Here is a 20214-nt window from a genome sequence, read left to right as displayed (position 1 = left end):
CTTTTCTATGTAACCCTGATTGTTGAAAAGGCAGTTTGCGTTAAAATAAGTTAAAAGAAGATATTTTAATTAAGATGTAATTAGGTACACAGACAGTGGCGGTTCTAGACCAAATGTACCGGGGGCCCAGGAGGGGGCCAGCGTGTTTTCATGGGGGGACAGAAAAGCTGGAAATAAAAAACAGGGCAAAGGATTTAAATATATTAATATTGCTTCATGAAGCAAAATTTCTTTTCAATTAGGTTTAATTAAAATTCTATGTCTTATTAGGTCGAAATACATTCATAATTTAGGAATTTTACACATTTTTGACTTAATTTAAATTAAAATGACTGTTTTCTATATAATCTGAATTAGAACTCAAGAAAAACAGATAAAATCACCTGTAAAAATGTAAGTATTTTTTTTTATTTGTTTTGAAAAAAACATTTGAATGAAAACTGGGATCCTATCTCAATACCACTGAAGCTATCACCTTATTGTTTTTTTTTAAATAATTAGTAAAACAGAAAAAAATGAAATAGATCCAAAGGAGCTTTCAGTAACCATGTCTGTTCCAGCGTAGATCATCATGAGAATTTCTTTGAGTATCATGTCTTCAGTACAGGGGCCATAACAGGGGCCAGGGCATGATTGGTTCCTATAAAGACATGATCTACAGGGACACTGGCCCCCGTTGGCCCCTGTCTAGAACCGCCCATGGACACAGTAGCAGAATAATGGAACCAATTCATTTTAATCTTCTATGTCTTTGAAACCAGCTCTGTTTGCAGCTGTGGCGTCCCTCCACCCACAGGAGAAGACAGGTAGACGTTTTCCGGCCTCCCTCCAGAGTCCGTCTGAGGATTCTCGTACGCAGAACCAGCCGCGGCGTCTAGTCCCTGGTTGATGTATCTGGCCTCCTGCCAGGCTTCCAGGACGGGCAGCTCAGACAGAAGAACTCCTAGAGCTTCATGCAGATCCCTGAAGTCCGGCCTCAGACCCGGCTCTGGATCCCAGCAGCTCTTCATGAGTCCATAACTGATGTGAGGGGAGGACAGGAGAGAGAGAGAGAGAGAGTCACACGTTTCACTGATTGTTTCAGGAATTTTTTGTCATCAAGAGAAAGGAGGACGAACTGACAGCTTGGGATCGCAGTCTGCAGGCGCTTTGAGTCGGAGTCCTGACAGCAGCAGGTCCAGCAGCTCGTAGTTGTGGACGGCAGGATATGGAGTCCTTCCTCTGGACACAATCTCCCACATGGTTACTCCGAACGACCACTATGATGAGGGCGCAAACATTTTGAAAGGATTAGGCTAATGAAGCTGCGCTGCGTTCACACTAATGCACAGAGAAATCCAGATGTTATCCTGATGAAAAAAGCGATCAGGATCACATGCAAATAGGACTTTGGTTCTATTATATTTACAAAGAACACATTTTGAAAATGAAAAATAGTGATAATTATAATTTTGCGACTTTTTTTTCATAATTTTACAACTTTATTCTTTTAATTTTATGACTTTATTCTCATAATGTTACGATTTTATTCTTGTAATTTTATGACTTTATTTTCATAATGTTACGATTCTATTGTCGTAATTTTACAACTTTATTTTCATAATGTTACGATTCTATTGTCGTAATTTTACGACTTTATTCTCGTAATTTTATGACTTTATTCTTGTAATGTTTCAACTTTATTTTTGTTATGTTTCGACTTTATTCTCGTAATGTTTCAACTTTATTTTCGTAATGTTTCGACTTTATTCTCATAACGTTACAACTTTATTCTTGTAATTTTATGACTTTATTTTCATAATGTTACAATTCTATTGTCGTAATTACACCACTTTATTCTCGTAATTTTATGACTTTATTCTCATAACGTTACAACTTTATTCTTGTAATTTTATGACTTTATTTTCATAATGTTACAATTCTATTGTCGTAATTACACCACTTTATTCTCGTAATTTTATGACTTTATTCTTTTAATGTTTCGACTTTATTCTCATAATGTTTCGACTTTATTCTCGTAATGTTTCGACTTTATTCTCGTAATGTTTCAACTTTATTTTCGTAATGTTTCGACTTTATTCTTGTATTTTTACAACTTTATTCTTGTAATTTTCAGACTTTATTCTCATAACGTTATGATTTTATTCTTCTAATTTTATGACTTTATTTTCATAATGTTACGATTCTATTGTTGTAATTTTTACGACTTTATTCTCCTAATTTTATGACTTTATTCTTGTAATCTTTCAACTTTAGTTTTGCAACGTTTCGACTTTATTCGCGTAATGTTTCAACTTAATTTTCGTAATGTTTCGACTTTATTCTTGTGTTTTTGCGACTTTATTCTGATAATTTTATGACTTTATTTTCATAACGTTACGATTTTATTCTTGTAATTTTATGACTTTATTTTCATAATGTTACGATTCTATTGTCGTCATTTTACTACTTTATTCTCGTAATTTTATGACTTTATTCTTGTAATGTTTCGACTTTATTTTTGTAATGTTTTGACTTTATTCTCGTAATGTTTCAACTTAATTTTCGTAATGTTTCGACTTTATTCTTGTATTTCTGCGACTTTATTCTTGTAATTTTATGACTTTGTTCTCATAACGTTACGATTTTATTCTTGTAATTTTATGACTTTATTTTCATAATGTTACGATTCTATTTTTCGTAATTTTACGACTTTATTCTCGTAATTTTATGACTTTATTCTTGTAATGTTTTGACTTTAATTTTGTAATGTTCCAACTTTAATTTCGTAATGTTTCGACTTTATTCTTGTGTTTTTAGACTTTATTCTTGTAATTTTTTTACTTTATTCTCCTAATGTTACGACTTTATTCTGATAATTTTACAACTTTATTCTCATAATGTTACGACTTTATTCTCGTAATTTTATGACTTTATTCTTGTAATGTTTTGACTTTATTTTCGTAATGTTTCGACTTTATTCTTGTATTTTTATTTCTTTATTCTTGTAATGTTTTGACTTTATTTTCGTAATGTTTCGACTTTATTCTTGTATTTTTATTTCTTTATTCTTGTAATTTTTTGCCTTTATTCTCATAATGTTATGACTTTATTCTAATAATTTTATGACTTTGTTCTAAAAAGTGTTACGTTATTCGCGTAACTTTTTTACTTTATTCTGATAATGTTATAACTATTCTCGTTTCCACAATATTCTCGTAATTTTACTTCATTCTCGAAATAGAAATAAAAATCCCCATGCTAGGAGGGGTAAAGGCAATCGGCTCAGCTGGCACGCACATGACGTGTCCCTTTTTTTTTTTTTCAGGGAGTTGGCAACCCTCCGTCAGATGATCGTGGTCACTTCCCTGTTTTTCTCCCTCCAGAGTGTCAGTGATTGGCCGATGCCCCGCCCCCTCCAACAACCACTGCGCTGCTCTTATCCTCAGCAGCCCGCATCCCTTTCTATTATTTTTGATTATTTTTCTGTCATTAAATGTTTTGAAACTTCCTTTAATTCCTGGGTCCATCTGTAACTGATTTTTTAAAACCATACTTTATTTTATCTTTTCAAAATTTTGTTTTTGAATTTTAATTTCACAATGTTTTTTTAATTTCTGATTGAGTCTCACAAACTGCATCCGTTTCAATTCTATCATTTAAAGCAAGTTTTGATCAGCACATTATAGGGTTTGTACAGGAATGGGTAACTCTAATTGAATGCTATTTTAATGCTCTTAGAAATAATTATAATGCCATCAACAAATACCCATGGTTCTCATATATAAATCATTTGTCATCTTTATGGTCGACAGGCTGCAGCCGTGTCCCAAATTCCTCGTTTTCCAGCCACTTTTGTTGAAATCTGCATTTTCCCATTCTCTAGCTTTTTCTCCGCCTCGAGCTTCTTTTCCGAACGTACGACTTTACGATCAACCGAAAGCATTTCCGCACAAATAAATCACGATATATCTGACGAAATTATTTTTATAAACATATATTTAAAAAAAAATATTTTAAATGCCTCGATAATCACATTTAATGAATTTTAATGTCAATTAAGGCCTTAATTAAAAAAATTGTTATTTAATGACTTTTAATGACCCGCGGAAACTGTGTATTATGCTGCGGTGTGAGTTATTTCAACTTGATGAACTGATTTTAAACTATTTTTCAATAATTAAACAACTGGTGTAACTGAATTAATTGGGGTTGAAAGGATATATCATTGCAAGTTTCATTGAAAAGAAAATGTTTTAGCAAATATATAATGTAATATAGTCATTCACCTCAACTCTAGGTACCGAATTCAAATGAAAAATTATCAAAAACATAAAAACTTTTAAAATTTACCTCCCTGAGTTGAATGGAAGCCTCTCTTAAAGCTGAACTCATGTTTTTAAGGTAGCAGTATTTAAGATGATCAACCTTTATTACACTGTAATTGCATTTTTTAGATCCTCTTCACTTCCAGCCAATCCAAACCTTCCCTTTTGACCAATAGAATCTTGTTGCTAACGTCCAGCTGACCAATAGAAATGTGCTTCTTCAGAGGATAGCCCGCCCCCAGAAATAAAGAGAATGTGATCCGGAAAATGAAATTTTAAAATAATGAAATGAATAAAAATCAATCTGATAAAGAGAAACTTGAAACAAAAAAATAAAGTCAAGAAAATACATTTTGAAAAAACACATTTGGAAAAATACAATCTGAGAAAAATGCAAAATTACTCTGAAAACCTAAAAAAAAAAAAAAATTAAGTTTCCTTTTTTGATGTTTTAATGTAATGTTTATCATCATTAATATCTCTGGCTCTAGTTTGTTCTTTTAATTGGAGCTCTATTTATGCCGTTGGAAATGAATGAACGCTTGTTCCCTGATTCCCTTTGATCTGGACAGCAGGTGTCACTGTGACTCAGCAGAAGTTTCACTGTTTTATAGTAATATAGAAAAGAAACAGAGAACTATGGTGAACTCACCACATCACTTTTGGTCGTGTAGACCGACTCAGACAGGCTCTCGATGGCCATCCACTTGATTGGCACACGGATGGCGGCTTTCTGACGGTAGTAATTGCTGCTGTAGGTCTGCTTGGAAAGTCCAAAGTCGGCCACGCGAACCCTAAGATCGTCCCCCAGCCTGAGCAGAGACGTACATTTTAACTGGGGATATAATTTTCGCCATCTTAATCTTCATCCCTTCAGAGGTGGAACTCACATGCAGTTGCGGGCAGCCAGGTCTCTGTGCAGAAATCCCTTCGAGCTCAAATAGGCCATCCCTGCAGCAATGTCACTCATAAAGCGCAGAAGTGTTTGGTAGGGAACAAACTGGAAGAGAAGCAGGAAGAGATGTTTCTTTAAAGGAAAAGTCGCTCATATTCAGAATCCAAACTCCTGAAAGTTCTTTAAATCTGAAATGATTCCATCCTGTTCAATAAATGATCAGTGTTTTTAATTCAGAGTAATTTTCATGTGAATGTGCTTTACTGGAGGCATCCATGTTTGTCAAAGAACACTACTGCCACCTACTGGTTAGTGACGTCACGGTGCGGTATCGGCTGTTGATCAAGTCCCAGTGCTGTATCTGGTGTTTGTCACAACGCGCTATTATCCAAGTCATCTTGAAAACATTCTTCTTCCAAATGTTGGCTACATATTACGTGGTTTTTTCAAAACGGAACATGGAGGCACTGATCTATACATAATTTCTATGGTAGAAAAGCTAACGGTAAGCTAGCTCCATAGGGGGTTCTGTCTGGGAAAGAAATAGCTAATCAGATGGAATCTGAAACAGTTTTAATGTCAAAAAGGATAAAAGAGAGACATCCAGTCAGTCACAGTGAAAGCTGAGTCCATAGCTATGTCTAGGAGAGAAACAGGACTAAACACTGAGCAACAGGCCCAACTGACTCGTCTTGAAAGGAAAAATTCAGTCATATTTAGAATTCAAACTTCTGAAAGGTCTTTAAATCTGAAATGATTCCATCCTGTTCAATAAATGATCAGTGTTTTTAATTCAGAGTAATTTTCATGTGAATGTGCTTTACTGGAGGCATCCATGTTTGTCAAAGAACACTACTGCCACCTACTGGTTAGTGACGTCACGGTGCGGTATCGGCTGTTGATCAAGTCCCAGTGCTGTATCTGGTGTTTGTCACAACGCGCTATTATCCAAGTCATCTTGAAAACATTCTTCTTCCAAATGTTGGCTACATATTACGGGTTTTTTCTCTGGCCAGAAGTTCGATGGCAAATCCTCCCTCTTCAAGTTGGCGATCCAACGACCAACCCGTCCGTGGAGGATCAGGAATCAGAAAGGTGGAATAATTCTTTTTTTTCACTTTTACCCGATGTATTCCAGCATCTAGCTGCCATGCACGTGGGCATTGTCAGTTTCACTATAGCTCTGGTGAATTTCAATGGTGAAGTCCTCTGGAAATCTTCAATAATTGTTGTTGATTGCAGATGTGTCTAGTAGTTCCCATTGATTTAGCTTGGAAAGCGGGTAGAATGGCGCTAGGCTTACCGCACCGTGACATCACTGCCGGTTTGTCATTCTGGTTGAGCTCAGGCCTCCAGCCCAGGTGGGAATCACCCGTTGACCAGGAGTTTCCCATTAGTGGATTTGGAGCACAAAGGGGAAAATAAAGGGACAGAAAAACAAATGGAAACTGGCAGAAAACTGAGAATATGGTGCCCAGGAAGCCATTTGTGCGAGCAGCCATCAGCGTGACGATACAGTTTCCTTTCGTTAGGCTTTTAAGGTATCGATACCTGACTGTAATAAAACTATTGAACTTTTATTTGTTGGTTTATTTAATCCCACTGGTCACCGCCGTGTCTGCAAACTGGGCGGAGCAGGTGAGTCGCACCCTGTCGGTCTTGGTGGCCTGTTGAATCTGAATTATTGATTAACTTTATAGCCACAGCTAAGGGTCAGATCTAATGACAAGCATGCTTAGTGTGAGGGATTGCTGAAGAGTCAATGAGTCGATGCAATCAGCTGGTTTTCCTTAGATAGAAAACTTTGAATCAATCTGACTGGATGATCTGGTTGAACTGGAAAGTGACCTGAGATGACATGATGTGAATTGGAGCTATAGAAATAAACTGAATAGAATTGAATTAAAGCTTCTTTCATTAAAATTTTACTTTTATACTTTAAGTAGTTTTAAAAATTGTTCTTTTACACTTTTACTGGAGTAAAAAGCTTAAGTTGATCTTTTAAACAGCAGGATTTATACTGGAGTAATAAACATAAAGTAACGTCTGACAAACAGCGCCTCACCATCGGAATGTCGCCGTAGCGTGTGGCGATGAGGAAGCGCCGCAGGTCTCCATGTTTCATGTATGGAATGATGACCAGAGGTAAAGGCAGAGGAGATTCCTCCTCCTTTTTTAAAGTGACACCTGTGGGGAAAAAAATTATATTTACAAAAAATAAAAATAAACAGTGGTTTGTTAAATGGTGTGACTGTTCTTATTGAGGGTGAGGGGAGTGGAAGGGGGAACAGAAGATGGCGTCTTCCATGCGTCTCTGTTTGCCGTCTTACCGAGCAGTTTGACGACGTTCTCATGATCAAAATTCCTCATTATTTCTGCCTCTTGTAAGAATTCCTGCAAGTCTTGCCGGCTGTGAATTCCCACTGGAATCATAGCGAAGCAATAAGAAAAGAAAGATCAGAATGGAGAGTTGCCTGAGCAGGCTTCAGGTCCAGGTCAGCCTTTAAATATTCAGCACTAACCTCTCACAGTTTTCACCGCCACTTTGAGGTCAACGCCGGTCTGCGTTGTAAGGATCCCCTCGTACACCGATCCAAACTCTCCTATAAATGAACATGTCTATAAAAGGTCAAACATGAAGAGAGGAAGCACTTCCCTAGAAGCTTTAAATCGATCAAAGTATTTTGCTAAAATTTGGTATAAGATGATAAAACATAAACGCCTTAACACGCCGGGCAAATGAAATGAAATGTGTACTGTCCCAACAATAAAAACTACTTATTCGGCGAGATCGGGCGATGCTTAACATCGAGCCCTGGAATGTCTGAAATTTCCTGACTACGGAGGCTGACGCTAAGGAGATGATGCGGTCTGCTCATGCGCTCTTTGTTATCTGAGAAATGAGCCAGAACTGAACCGCGCCGAGCCCTTCTGATGAACTAGCACTATGCTAGCACGGTTTGGTTGGAAATGGGGCTTTAGTCGGGGCTATGCAACCCCCTACAGTGTGTCAGGTGTGATCATCCCCGTTGACTTTCAATGAGCACTAAACGCCACAACCGCGTCCAACACGAATTTTCTGTCAGATTCGGTGTGTTTTGACCTTAAGCTAGAGCTGGGATGCCCAATTCCAGTCATTATAAAACTACTACCCCACAACTCACTAGCTACGTTTACATGGACACAAATAATCGGATTGAAGGCCTGATCAGATCAAAAATGTTTCATGTAAACATGTCAGACTGAAGATTCTAATCCGATTCGGTCCGATCGGATCTAAATTTAATTCCGAAAGAGAGAGGTGGTTTTTGCCGATCGCCATTCCGATTGGCGTCCATGTAAACACCCATTCGGATCTTAAGAGTAAAATAATCTTAATTGCGCATGTGTGCGACGTCAGCGTGACGTTTTTCCGCCTTGTCAACAACAGGAAACCACCGGTCGCTCTCGCTCTTGTTGTGAACAACATGGCGCGAGGAGTCTAGGAACGCCGACTTATACACTCAAGTTCATTTAAAGCTGCAGGAAGCAGGAATTTATCCTCCTCCTCTTCCTCTTTTCTCTCTCCACAGCCCACTCGCTCTCCCACGCCGGTTCAATCGCTCATACTCTACATTTTCTCTCGGACATTTCGCTGCCAAGCGCTTTTTTCCTCCTCTCTCCGTTTTTCTTTCCGCTCGCTCCGAGCGCATCGTTTGTCAGGCCTCCCAAAAATCAGACGCAGACAGAACTGCTAAGTTTGGCAGGAAGTTCTGCGCATGCTTAAAAGATTTAATCTGATCCAACGCTTGGTACATGTATACACACGTCATGATCGGATCATTTCATTTAGTGTCCATGTAAACGGAGATTTTGAATTTCCGATCAACCAAGGTTTGGATCGGATCGGGGAAATTTTGCGCATGTAAACGTAGCTACTGAGGGTTCACAGCTGAATTTCCTCATCAGCATTCAGTCAGAAGTCTGATACAAAAAACATCTATTTGATGACGACGTGTTGGAGAAGGAGTGTAAACCTTTGCCAAACCTTGAGCTATGCCTTACTGGTTTGACTCGCCTCCACTTCTTGTGGCTAAATGTCTCTGACAAATCTGCATTCTATCACATTTGGACAGGAGAAGACATTATAACAGGTCCTTGAAATCCTTGAAATGTGATCAACTGGAAGATTTCTCTTTTGTTTCCTGTATGTAGTCAGCTTAGTTACCATCTGGTTCATCTAACATATCTGATTAAATGCCTGAAAAAAGCCAATTTTGAATATACAAGGCTAGCTGATGCCCTAAAACTACATGCCTTTGAATTTGAGGAAATTGATCCAGGAAGGTCTTTGTATAAGGTCCTTGAATTTGATGTTTACCTAATCGTGGAAACCCTGTTTTAATAAGTTAGCAAAAGTAGTTTTTTTTCACACTGACCTTTGCCTAGCTCCTTGCCCAGGGTCAGTTGGTTTCTTTCCACCAAGACATCCTTCAGAGTGTCCAACAACCTGCTGCCGAATTCTTCCAGCAACTGAAACACCTCACCCGTGGCTGAGGAAGAACCACATTCCTCATTGTTTATTGCAGGCCATGCAGAAACCCGGAACAAGTCTATCTGGGGCCGTTTTGAGTAAGTTACAGGTCCTGAAACCAGTGGAGTCTAAGCTTTGCAATGGTTTTGAACTTATGGAAATCAGAAAAGAATGAATAAAATTAAACATTGGCACTCTCCGAGGCATTATAAGGAGTACACTGGTTTCAAAGTTTTCTTAGATTGATTGATACACCTCTGCATTTTACTGACAAACATCTTTCAGCTGTCAAAAAAAAATAAAATAAAAAATCACAACAATTTTAACAGTAACTCCCACACACAAAACTAACATTCACTTTTGAATATTTATCAGTCATCCAGGTCAAAGTCATTCCAAAGAAAATTGAATATGACTTCCCTAAGACTTTAAATATAGTTTTGAGAGGTTTGGAGTAAAAAAATTAATCGAGGAAAGCATTTGTCCAAAGATGAAAACATCTTACAGTTAGGGTTCTGTGGTGCAGGCGCTGGGATGTGTGGCTGGTAGGAAATCTCAGGATGTGCAGGAAAGTGCAGCATTTCAAGGTCCGGTTCTGACCTAGAGGGACAAATTTATTTAAACACAATTATCAAAACTGCTAAACATGTGAAACAGCTCCTCCCTGTAGCCAATTCTAATAATAAAACACAAACGTTTGCTTGAAAGCTGGTCGCTGACAGCAGTGTCTACTCCTCCCTCTGAAAGCAAACAGATCCTTGTTCTTTTCCACACGTTCCTTAAAAAAATCTCTCATTGTTTCACAGTGTCCAAATGTTCTCATCCCATTGAAAACTGTTGTAAACCATATACTTGTAATAAAAATGAAATAAAAAATGGAGGGCACGTGTAATCATTAAAGACTATATGCAGAAGGAAATAATTTTTTCCTGGTTGAAATTTATTTAGTACTTAAAATCTACATTTGTGTTTATATTAACTTACAATTTATCTATGTTGTACTATCCTTAATAAACAGCTTGTCTTCTAACATCAGCCGTTTTATTTCATCCCATTTTGCCACAATTGGCAAAATGGGATGAAATAAAACGGCTGTAATCTGTTCCCCCTGTCTAAATCAGACAAAAAAGGCCCCAGCTTTTTCATTTTTGGCTTACAAGTATCTTTTATGATGACAATTCATTCCTGAAACGTTGGAGTTGATTGACCTTTGTTTCTTAAAGTTACAAGGGGGGAACAAATTATAGCAGGCCACCTGCTGTAAAAGGCAATTTTGCAGGCAACTACCTACTATGTAGCATTGTCAGTTTGTTCTGCCCTGAAATAAATTGGCACTTTGAAAAATATCTTTGTTGCTTGTATATAGAATTGCTTAGCAGAGTTTCATGATGCAAATGCATGTCAAGTTCTTCAACAGATGGTATTATTCTCCAGTGCGATAACATTTCTGAAATGAAGGCTATAAGGGCATAATGTGAACCTTTAAAAAAAAAGTAACTAAATAGTTACTTTTCACAGTAACGCATTACCTTATGGTGTAAGTAACTGAGTTAGTAACTAAGTTACTTTTGAAATGAAGTAACTAGTAACAGAAACTAGTTACTGCTTTTCAGTAACTAGCACAACACTGAGCCAATATTTCAAAGAGAGCAGCTTGGAGCGTTGTCCTAAAATCAATACCATTATATCTCATTAATCAATAATCTGGACTGAAGCATTTTGGCTTCCTCAACAAGATTTGATTTAAATTAAAATGCTATTTCAGAAATATTAATACCTTAAATAGACAGAATGAAAAAAAATGGAATTATTTAATTTTAACTTAATTATTCTAAAATTCAGAATGAAATGGCTCATTTTACTTCAAAATGACTATTTTTATTATTTTAGATAAATAGTAAACTAGGTAATTTATTTGGAATCTCTTAATAGCAATTTAGACAATTAGTGGCAAACCTAAAATTCACTCATACTGACATTTAGTTTTTAAAAAACAATCTATGGATTGCAAACACTGAGGAGAGTACAGCCTGATGATGCTGTTACACTCCTTACCAGTAGGAGGCAGTGACGTACCTGAAGGTTGTCGACCAACCTCCAGTAAATGAGAAGAAAAACGGCTTCCTTACCCAATCCGACCCGGAAGCACGATCCGTACCGTCGGCTCATTTGCGCATCCAGATATACATTCCGGTTGCCCTTGATTTTATTTAGTAAAAAAAAAACTAAATTAAGTTTTTCTCTCACTATATACATACTCAGCGTACTAAACTATAATGTGTTAAAGGTTAATAATGCATTTACTGAGTAAATCGATGCATTTAAGTCGGATCTGCACCAGAAATGGGATCCTACGCTACTTCCTGGAGCTAACCTTTTCAGCCTTGGATTTAAACATAAATCTAGTCTTTTTGAGTTTTATTTTTTCCTTTCATGTTAAATTATGGTATATAGTGCCTCATCTAAAAAAGGAAAGAACCAAAATGCAGATAAACATGGTTTAATTATATTTTGTCGGACGGCTCTGAGCATGTCCCACGATGGCGTCAGAGAAGCAGTTAAATGAAGAAAATGGGAAAAGCATCAAATCGTCTCAGAAAAGTCAAAGATGTGTATTAGAATTCTTCAGTGATTTAAGGATAAAAATAAGTATTTTTAGTATCAGATTTACATTATTTATGGCGACCTGGATGAATATCTGCTTGTACAGATCAGGTGGTGTCGAGTGCCGAACTTTGCCGCCTTCATTCCAGACTGCCAGCCTACTGCCACGTCCACCATGCTAATGGTTAGCATTAGCAAATTTTTAAAGAAAAGCGAGCTTCTGAGCACCTTTGCTTCTGCAAGGCGGCATCGACGCTCTAAAGCCTCACAGTTCTTCACCCTTTTTTTGCTTTGATTTAGTTTTTTTTTAGCTTGAAACTGAGAAAATGTAATGCAGGGAAGAAGCAATTTCTCAGCTCTGCCACGAAGCTACCAGGTACTGGAAACAACTAACCTTGAACCAATGTTACCAACTCTTCAGTACAGGAAATGTCGATTGGCTGCCTGCCCAAAGAAGATTTTTTTTTCCTTCTATTTCAAGAATAAAGTTGTTGTCAGGACTCCTGTTTTTGTGTTTGTGTTTCTGTGTTTGTCTCCCTCCATCCACCAGGAGGCGCCTGGTTCTGGTCCGCCTCCTCACACACCTTCTGATGGTTTCCTCGTTAAACGGAGTGTTCTTAATCTGCTGTTTGCCACTACCTCGACGCCAGAGTGTTTGCCAGTTTGGGGTACTCTAGCCAAGCTGAGTTTTGCGTCAAAATGAGTTTTTGTCAACCTGAGTTTAACTTTGTTTTTGTCTTTGCCTCTTGGCAGGAACATCCTGCAAACTGGATTTCTCGGACCTTCTCTCCCTGGAAGGATCAACTGAGCTTCAAACTGAGCTGGGATTCAAACAGGAGGTTTGGATCCACTTTCCCCAAGAGATCGTTTGAGCTTCTCACTGAGAAAGGGATTATTCTCCAGTAAGACCCGTTCAAGTACCGCAGGGAATCTGAGTGGCAGTCAGTTTCTCCGTTCACCAACTATCAACCGCATTCTGGGTAAAACCTGTCCGCCCTCCACCGACTCAGACAAACACTGGAACTACAGCATACAGACAGGAGTCAAGGATTCAACAACTTCTCTGGAAACGTGAGTCAGCAACCAAATCCTCTTCTCCAAGTTTAACGAGTCAAATTTCCCACTGAGCCTGAACTAACCGCTGTGTCTTCCCCTCACTTTACAGTTCCAGTTGAGCAGTGTTCAGAGCAACACTTCTCCCCCTGTTTACTTCTTCAATAAAACCCGTTAAACCTTTTCCCTGGTCTCTCTGTTCGGTTATCTGCATTTGGGTCAGAACTTTGTTACATCATGACAGTCGTAACATTACGAGAATAAAGTCGTAACATTACGAGAATAAAGTTGTTATATTATGAGAATAGTCATAAAATTACGAGAATAAGGTCGTAATATTAAGTGAATAAATTTCTAAAATTACCAGAAACAAGTTGTATTTAATGACAACTCCTACTAGAAGCTCTTTCTTCCCTAAAATGAGGAATGTGGAGCATCATGGGAAGTTCTACTTTAGCATCGGTTTGAAAAATCAGGAAATCTTTTAGCAGCAGCATCAAACTGGGCAGGATGTCAAAGTGGACTCTGGTTGCTGATTGGTGGAGCTGGTCGTCCGTCATCTGCTGGGCGGAGCTCCAAGCTTTCTTTCTGAAACGGGTTGATGAATGATGACTTTATTCTCATAATATTAAAACTTTATTCTCGTAATGTTATTAATTTATTCTCATGATTTTTAGACTTTATTCTGGTAATTTTACAACTTTCTTCTTGTAATGGTACGACTTTATTCTCTTAATTTTACCACTTTATTCTCTTAATGTTACGACTATATTCTTGTAATTTTACGACTTTATTCTCTTAATGTTACGACTTTATTCTTGTAATTTTACGACTTTATTCTCTTAATGTTATGGCTTTATTCTTGTAATTTTCCGACTTTATTCTCTTAATGTTATGACTTTATTCTCATATTGTTACGACTTTATTCTCTTAATTTTACGACTTTATTCTCATATTGTTACGACTTTATTCTCTTAATTTTACGACTTTATTCTCTTAATGTTACGACTTTATTCTTGTAATTTTCCTACTTTATTCTCTTAATGTCACGACTTTATTCTTGTAATTTTACGACTTTATTCTCTTAATTTTACGACTTTATTCTCATATTGTTACGACTTTATTCTCCTAATTTTACGACTTTATTCTCTTAATGTTATGACTTTATTCTTGAAATTTTACGACTTTATTCTCTTAATGTTAAGACTTTATTCTTGTAATTTTACGACTTTATTCTCTTAATGTTACGACTTTATTCTTGTAATTTTACGACTTTATTCTCTTAATGTTACGACTTTATTCTTGTAATTTTCCGACTTTATTCTCTTAATGTTATGACTTTATTCTCATATTGTTATGACTTTATTCTCTTAATTTTACGACTTTAATCTCATATTGTTACGACTTTATTCTCTTAATTTACGACTTTATTCTCTTAATGTTACGACTTTATTCTTGTAATTTTCCTACTTTATTCTCTTAATGTTACGACTTTATTCTTGTAATTTTACGACTTTATTCTCTTAATTTTACGACTTTATTCTCATATTGTTACGACTTTATTCTCCTAATTTTACGACTTTATTCTCTTAATGTTATGACTTTATTCTTGAAATTTTACGACTTTATTCTCTTAATGTTAAGACTTTATTCTTGTAATTTTACGACTTTATTCTCTTAATGTTACGACTTTATTCTTGTAATTTTACGACTTTATTCTCTTAATGTTACGACTTTATTCTTGTAATTTTACGACTTTATTCTCTTAATGTTACGACTTTATTCTTGTAATTTTACGACTTTATTCTCTTAATGTTACGACTTTATTCTTGTAATTTTACGACTTTATTCTCTTAATGTTACGACTTTATTCTCATATTGTTACGACTTTATTCTCTTAATTTTACGACTTTATTCTCATATTGTTACGACTTTATTCTCTTAATTTTATGACTTTATTCTCTTAATGTTACGACTTTATTCTTGTAATTTTCCTACTTTATTCTCTTAATGTTACGACTTTATTCTTGTAATTTTACGACTTTATTCTCTTAATTTTACGACTTTATTCTCATATTGTTACGACTTTATTCTCCTAATTTTACGACTTTATTCTCTTAATGTTATGACTTTATTCTTGAAATTTTACGACTTTATTCTCTTAATGTTAAGACTTTATTCTTGTAATTTTACGACTTTATTCTCTTAATGTTACGACTTTATTCTTGTAATTTTACGACTTTATTCTCTTAATGTTACGGCTTTATTCTTGTAATTTTCCGACTTTATTCTCTTAATGTTATGACTTTATTCTCATATTGTTATGACTTTATTCTCTTAATTTTACGACTTTATTCTCATATTGTTACGACTTTATTCTCTTAATTTACGACTTTATTCTCTTAATGTTACGACTTTATTCTTGTAATTTTCCTACTTTATTCTCTTAATGTTACGACTTTATTCTTGTAATTTTACGACTTTATTCTCTTAATTTTACGACTTTATTCTCATATTGTTACGACTTTATTCTCCTAATTTTACGACTTTATTCTCTTAATGTTATGACTTTATTCTTGAAATTTTACGACTTTATTCTCTTAATGTTAAGACTTTATTCTTGTAATTTTACGACTTTATTCTCTTAATGTTACGACTTTATTCTTGTAATTTTACGACTTTATTCTCTTAATGTTACGACTTTATTCTTGTAATTTTACGACTTTATTCTCTTAATGTTACGACTTTATTCTTGTAATTTTACGACTTTATTCTCTTAATGTTACGACTTTATTCTTGTAATTTTACGACTTTATTCTTGTAATTTTACGACTTTATTCTCTTAATGTTACGACTTTATTCTTGTAATTTTACGACTTTATTCTCTTAATGTTACGACTTTATTCTTGTAATTGTACGACTTTATTCTCTTAATTTTACGACTTTATTCTCATATTGTTACGACTTTATTCTCCTAATTTTACGACTTTATTCTCTTAATGTTATGACTTTATTCTTGAAATTTTACGACTTTATTCTCTTAATGTTAAGACTTTATTCTTGTAATTTTACGACTTTATTCTCTTAATGTTACGACTTTATTCTTGTAATTTTACGACTTTATTCTCTTAATGTTACGGCTTTATTCTTGTAATTTTCCGACTTTATTCTCTTAATGTTATGACTTTATTCTCATATTGTTATGACTTTATTCTCTTAATTTTACGACTTTATTCTCATATTGTTACGACTTTATTCTCTTAATTTACGACTTTATTCTCTTAATGTTACGACTTTATTCTTGTAATTTTCCTACTTTATTCTCTTAATGTTACGACTTTATTCTTGTAATTTTACGACTTTATTCTCTTAATTTTACGACTTTATTCTCATATTGTTACGACTTTATTCTCCTAATTTTACGACTTTATTCTCTTAATGTTATGACTTTATTCTTGAAATTTTACGACTTTATTCTCTTAATGTTAAGACTTTATTCTTGTAATTTTACGACTTTATTCTCTTAATGTTACGATTTTATTCTTGTAATTTTACGACTTTATTCTCTTAATGTTACGACTTTATTCTTGTAATTTTACGACTTTATTCTCTTAATGTTACGACTTTATTCTTGTAATTTTACGACTTTATTCTCTTAATGTTACGACTTTATTCTTGTAATTTTACGACTTTATTCTCTTAATGTTACGACTTTATTCTTGTAATTTTCCGACTTTATTCTCTTAATGTTACGACTTTATTCTCATATTGTTACGACTTTATTCTCTTAATTTTATGACTTTATTCTCTTAATGTTACGACTTTATTCTTGTAATTTTCCTACTTTATTCTCTTAATGTTACGACTTTATTCTTGTAATTTTACGACTTTATTCTCATATTGTTACGGCTTTATTCTCTTAATGTTACAACTTTATTCTTGTAATTTTATGACTTTATTATCGTAATGTTACGACTTCATTCTCAAAATAGAAGAAAAAAATCTCTAGCCTGGCCCTAATACTCCGTCATAGTTTTCCCGGCAGGATTACTTAAAAAGTAATGAATTGATTTGGATGATTTTTCTTCCAGATGTTTGCTTCATACTAAGGAAAGAATAATTCAAATTTGTTATCTATCTAGATCATGAGTTTCAGCTATAGTTTTAATTCACAAAATGGGGCAAATTCTGTGGTCTGCACTTTTCTATTTGGCAATGCTTCAATCTAGCCAATATGAGAGAGGAATATAAAAATGGGCAAGACAAAATATGAATAAAAACACAGAAAAAAGCTGCTAGATTTGTCGCTAGTTACTGGGACATGGAAAGTCACTAAATATAGCAACATTTCAGGCAAATTTAACAGCAGTGACTCCGTCTCACGTTACTTTAACCTGCTGCTCTAATTGGTGCAGAAGTCTTTCGCAACAACGTTAGCATCGGAGCCTGAAGGAAACATTAATATATTTTTGGCCCACCAAAGAAATTCATAAAAATATAATACTAGATGCAACTTGGATGTATTCTTTTTTTTTATTGTTTATTTTGTTGAAAAAGTTGTAGCTATGTCCTATAACACTGTTATCAAACAGAACTTTCAGATGCAGTACCGCCACCAACTGGTAAGGAGTGTAACAACGTTAACAGGGATTGTTAATCCGTACTGGTAAATTTGCAAACTCATATCTTTATGACTTATATTTGTAACTTCAGACACCTATGCATACATTTATATTGATGGCTATCTAACCCCATAGAAGGAGAAAAAACTAAAAACAAAAAGTCAGTCGATGTTTCACATTACCTGTGTTTAGTGTAGTTTCTTTGAAGCAAACAGGCTGCAACAAAGATGACAGCTATGAGCAGCGCAGCGCTGAGAATAATGATGCCCGTGAGCCAAACGGATCGATGGAAGGGGGACTGGTGCGGAGCCGGTTTAATGGTTTCCCCAGCTGTCTGATTGAAAGCAGGGACCGTGGTGACCGTGGTGATTGGCGCAGGAAGATTCCTCCCTGGAACGAGTCGAGCAACACTGAGTTGTGGTTTAACTTTAGAAAAATCTTTTTCCTAAATAAAACAATTTCCTTGTACACAGGAGACAGAATTACAGTTGACACAAATAACTTTTGAAATGTATGTAATATGGAATAAAAACAGAAGTTGTATCAGAAAGTTTTAAGAATAGAGAACAATAATGAATGTGAAGAGATATTAGTATTATTTACAACTGCAGAGTATGAATCTGAAGCCACTTTCCCACTGAAAATAGCAGGTTAATACGTTTTTTTCAAACATGGGTCGACCCGCTAACAATCAGCATTTGGCTCCCTTCCCCATCATGCTGTTTTAATGTTGATGATGTTACCAGTGCGACAGAAATCAGGGACGCAATCAATGGAGAACAACATGGAAGAAAGCCAGCGCTTAATCAGTGTGCTTTATTGTTTCTCTCTCTGTCTGAATCCCTCTCCCAGAGCCGCTCCATGTTTATCTAATGGAAACAGCTGTTTCTGCTTGTTAGATCAGAAGCGACTGGTGCGGTGTGTTGACGTAAGTACGTCGCGTTCAATCGTATCGCGTAATTTAGCAGGTTGACCCGCCTCTGGTGTTCCCGTTCAAGTCATATGACCTTCAATTCAGTTTATTTCTATAGCGCCAATTGACAACACATGTCATCTTAAGGCACTTTACAGTTCAGCAGATCAACTGGATTTAAGGAAAACCAGTTGATTTTTCTTCAGCAATCCCTCACACTAAGCATGCTTGTAGCGACAGTGGAGAGGAAAAACTCCCTTTGAACAGGAAGAAACCTCCAGCAGAACCAGGCTCAGTGTGAGCGGCCATCTGCTGAGGCCCACTGGGGTTCAATGAGACAGAAGCAGACATAGAAAAAGAAGCATAGATACAAAAGGCAACTGTCAACCAGCTCCACAGGCGGCCCCGTCCAGGAAACACACAGCCAGGCAGACGAGCTCCGAGCCAGCTCCCATGTCAGAGGATGAAGAGAGCACATCCAGTTAGTCACAGTCAGAGAAACAGGACTACACTGGAAAACAGGCCAAGCCCCAACATCTAGAAACAAAGGTGTTGATGGCAGCAGCACAGCTGATATTTCTCTCCAGGATGGAGTCACAGCCAAACAGGAACAGACCAGATGAAGCTACTATGAGAAAAAGCAGAGAGAGCAGAACGTTAGAGATTGAACTAACAGATTCTGCAGAGTGGGAGAATAGAGATAGAATGAAGCAGAATGAGGAAATGGGGGTCCCTATGTCCTCCAGCAGTCTAAGCCTATAGCAGCAGAACTATAGAGATAGCTCAGGATAACCTGATGAGATATTTCTGATTCTCTGATGTAGGATTTAAACTAGAGGGGTGAATGTGTTCTTGTCTTTTCAAGGAAATCTATGACTTCACCATCTGCTGCTCCAAAAAGGTCTGCTGTCAAAGTTCCAGAACACTTTGTTGCTTTAATTTGAAAAGTCATTGAGATGAAAATGATCTAAAAGCCGCCTATATGCCTTGAATGCCACAGGAAGCCTGAATTGGGAGATTGTTTGTCTCGTTGTTGTAGTGATCAGGTCATCCTACACAGTGTTGTAAATGGATACGTCCTCCAGTGCTAATCCTCGACATGTCAGCTCCAGGCTAGTTCAATTATTTACCGACTCCTCACCAGATGAAGATACGGCTGATACCCCAGTCCAAACCAGGCCATTCCTTCCGGGCGGCTGAATTTGGGATTATGACAACTTCATAGCAATTAGGTTAAGCCTTTGCAGCAGAAGCAGTGAATCCCCCTGTATCAATCATCTACTTCATGTCGGTACAGGTGCAGATTT

The 20214-nt window shown here is 36.2% G+C and overlaps 1 protein-coding gene across 1 annotated transcript in view; it reads right to left on the bottom strand.

The window, feature by feature from the left end:
* Window positions 1-531: 531 nt before the first annotated feature.
* Window positions 532-20214, bottom strand: part of si:ch73-40a2.1 (tyrosine-protein kinase receptor TYRO3) — a 30062-nt gene continuing 10379 nt past the window's right edge. The window contains exons 4-13 of the mRNA XM_038303160.1: window positions 18177-18384; window positions 10221-10315; window positions 9621-9734; window positions 7725-7805; window positions 7533-7625; window positions 7268-7389; window positions 5198-5307; window positions 4960-5119; window positions 1123-1259; window positions 532-1020 (exon numbers count right to left, since the gene is read on the bottom strand). Coding sequence (XP_038159088.1) covers window positions 744-1020; window positions 1123-1259; window positions 4960-5119; window positions 5198-5307; window positions 7268-7389; window positions 7533-7625; window positions 7725-7805; window positions 9621-9734; window positions 10221-10315; window positions 18177-18384 — 1397 coding nt within the window. The 3' untranslated portion in view covers window positions 532-743. The remainder of the gene's footprint in view (window positions 1021-1122; window positions 1260-4959; window positions 5120-5197; window positions 5308-7267; window positions 7390-7532; window positions 7626-7724; window positions 7806-9620; window positions 9735-10220; window positions 10316-18176; window positions 18385-20214) is intronic.

Source organism: Cyprinodon tularosa, unplaced genomic scaffold, assembly GCF_016077235.1.
Source record: "Cyprinodon tularosa strain WSP-4 unplaced genomic scaffold, ASM1607723v1 ctg507, whole genome shotgun sequence".
In the NCBI taxonomy this organism is placed as follows: Eukaryota; Metazoa; Chordata; class Actinopteri; order Cyprinodontiformes; family Cyprinodontidae; genus Cyprinodon; species Cyprinodon tularosa.
This window is presented reverse-complemented; position numbering and strand designations above follow the sequence as displayed.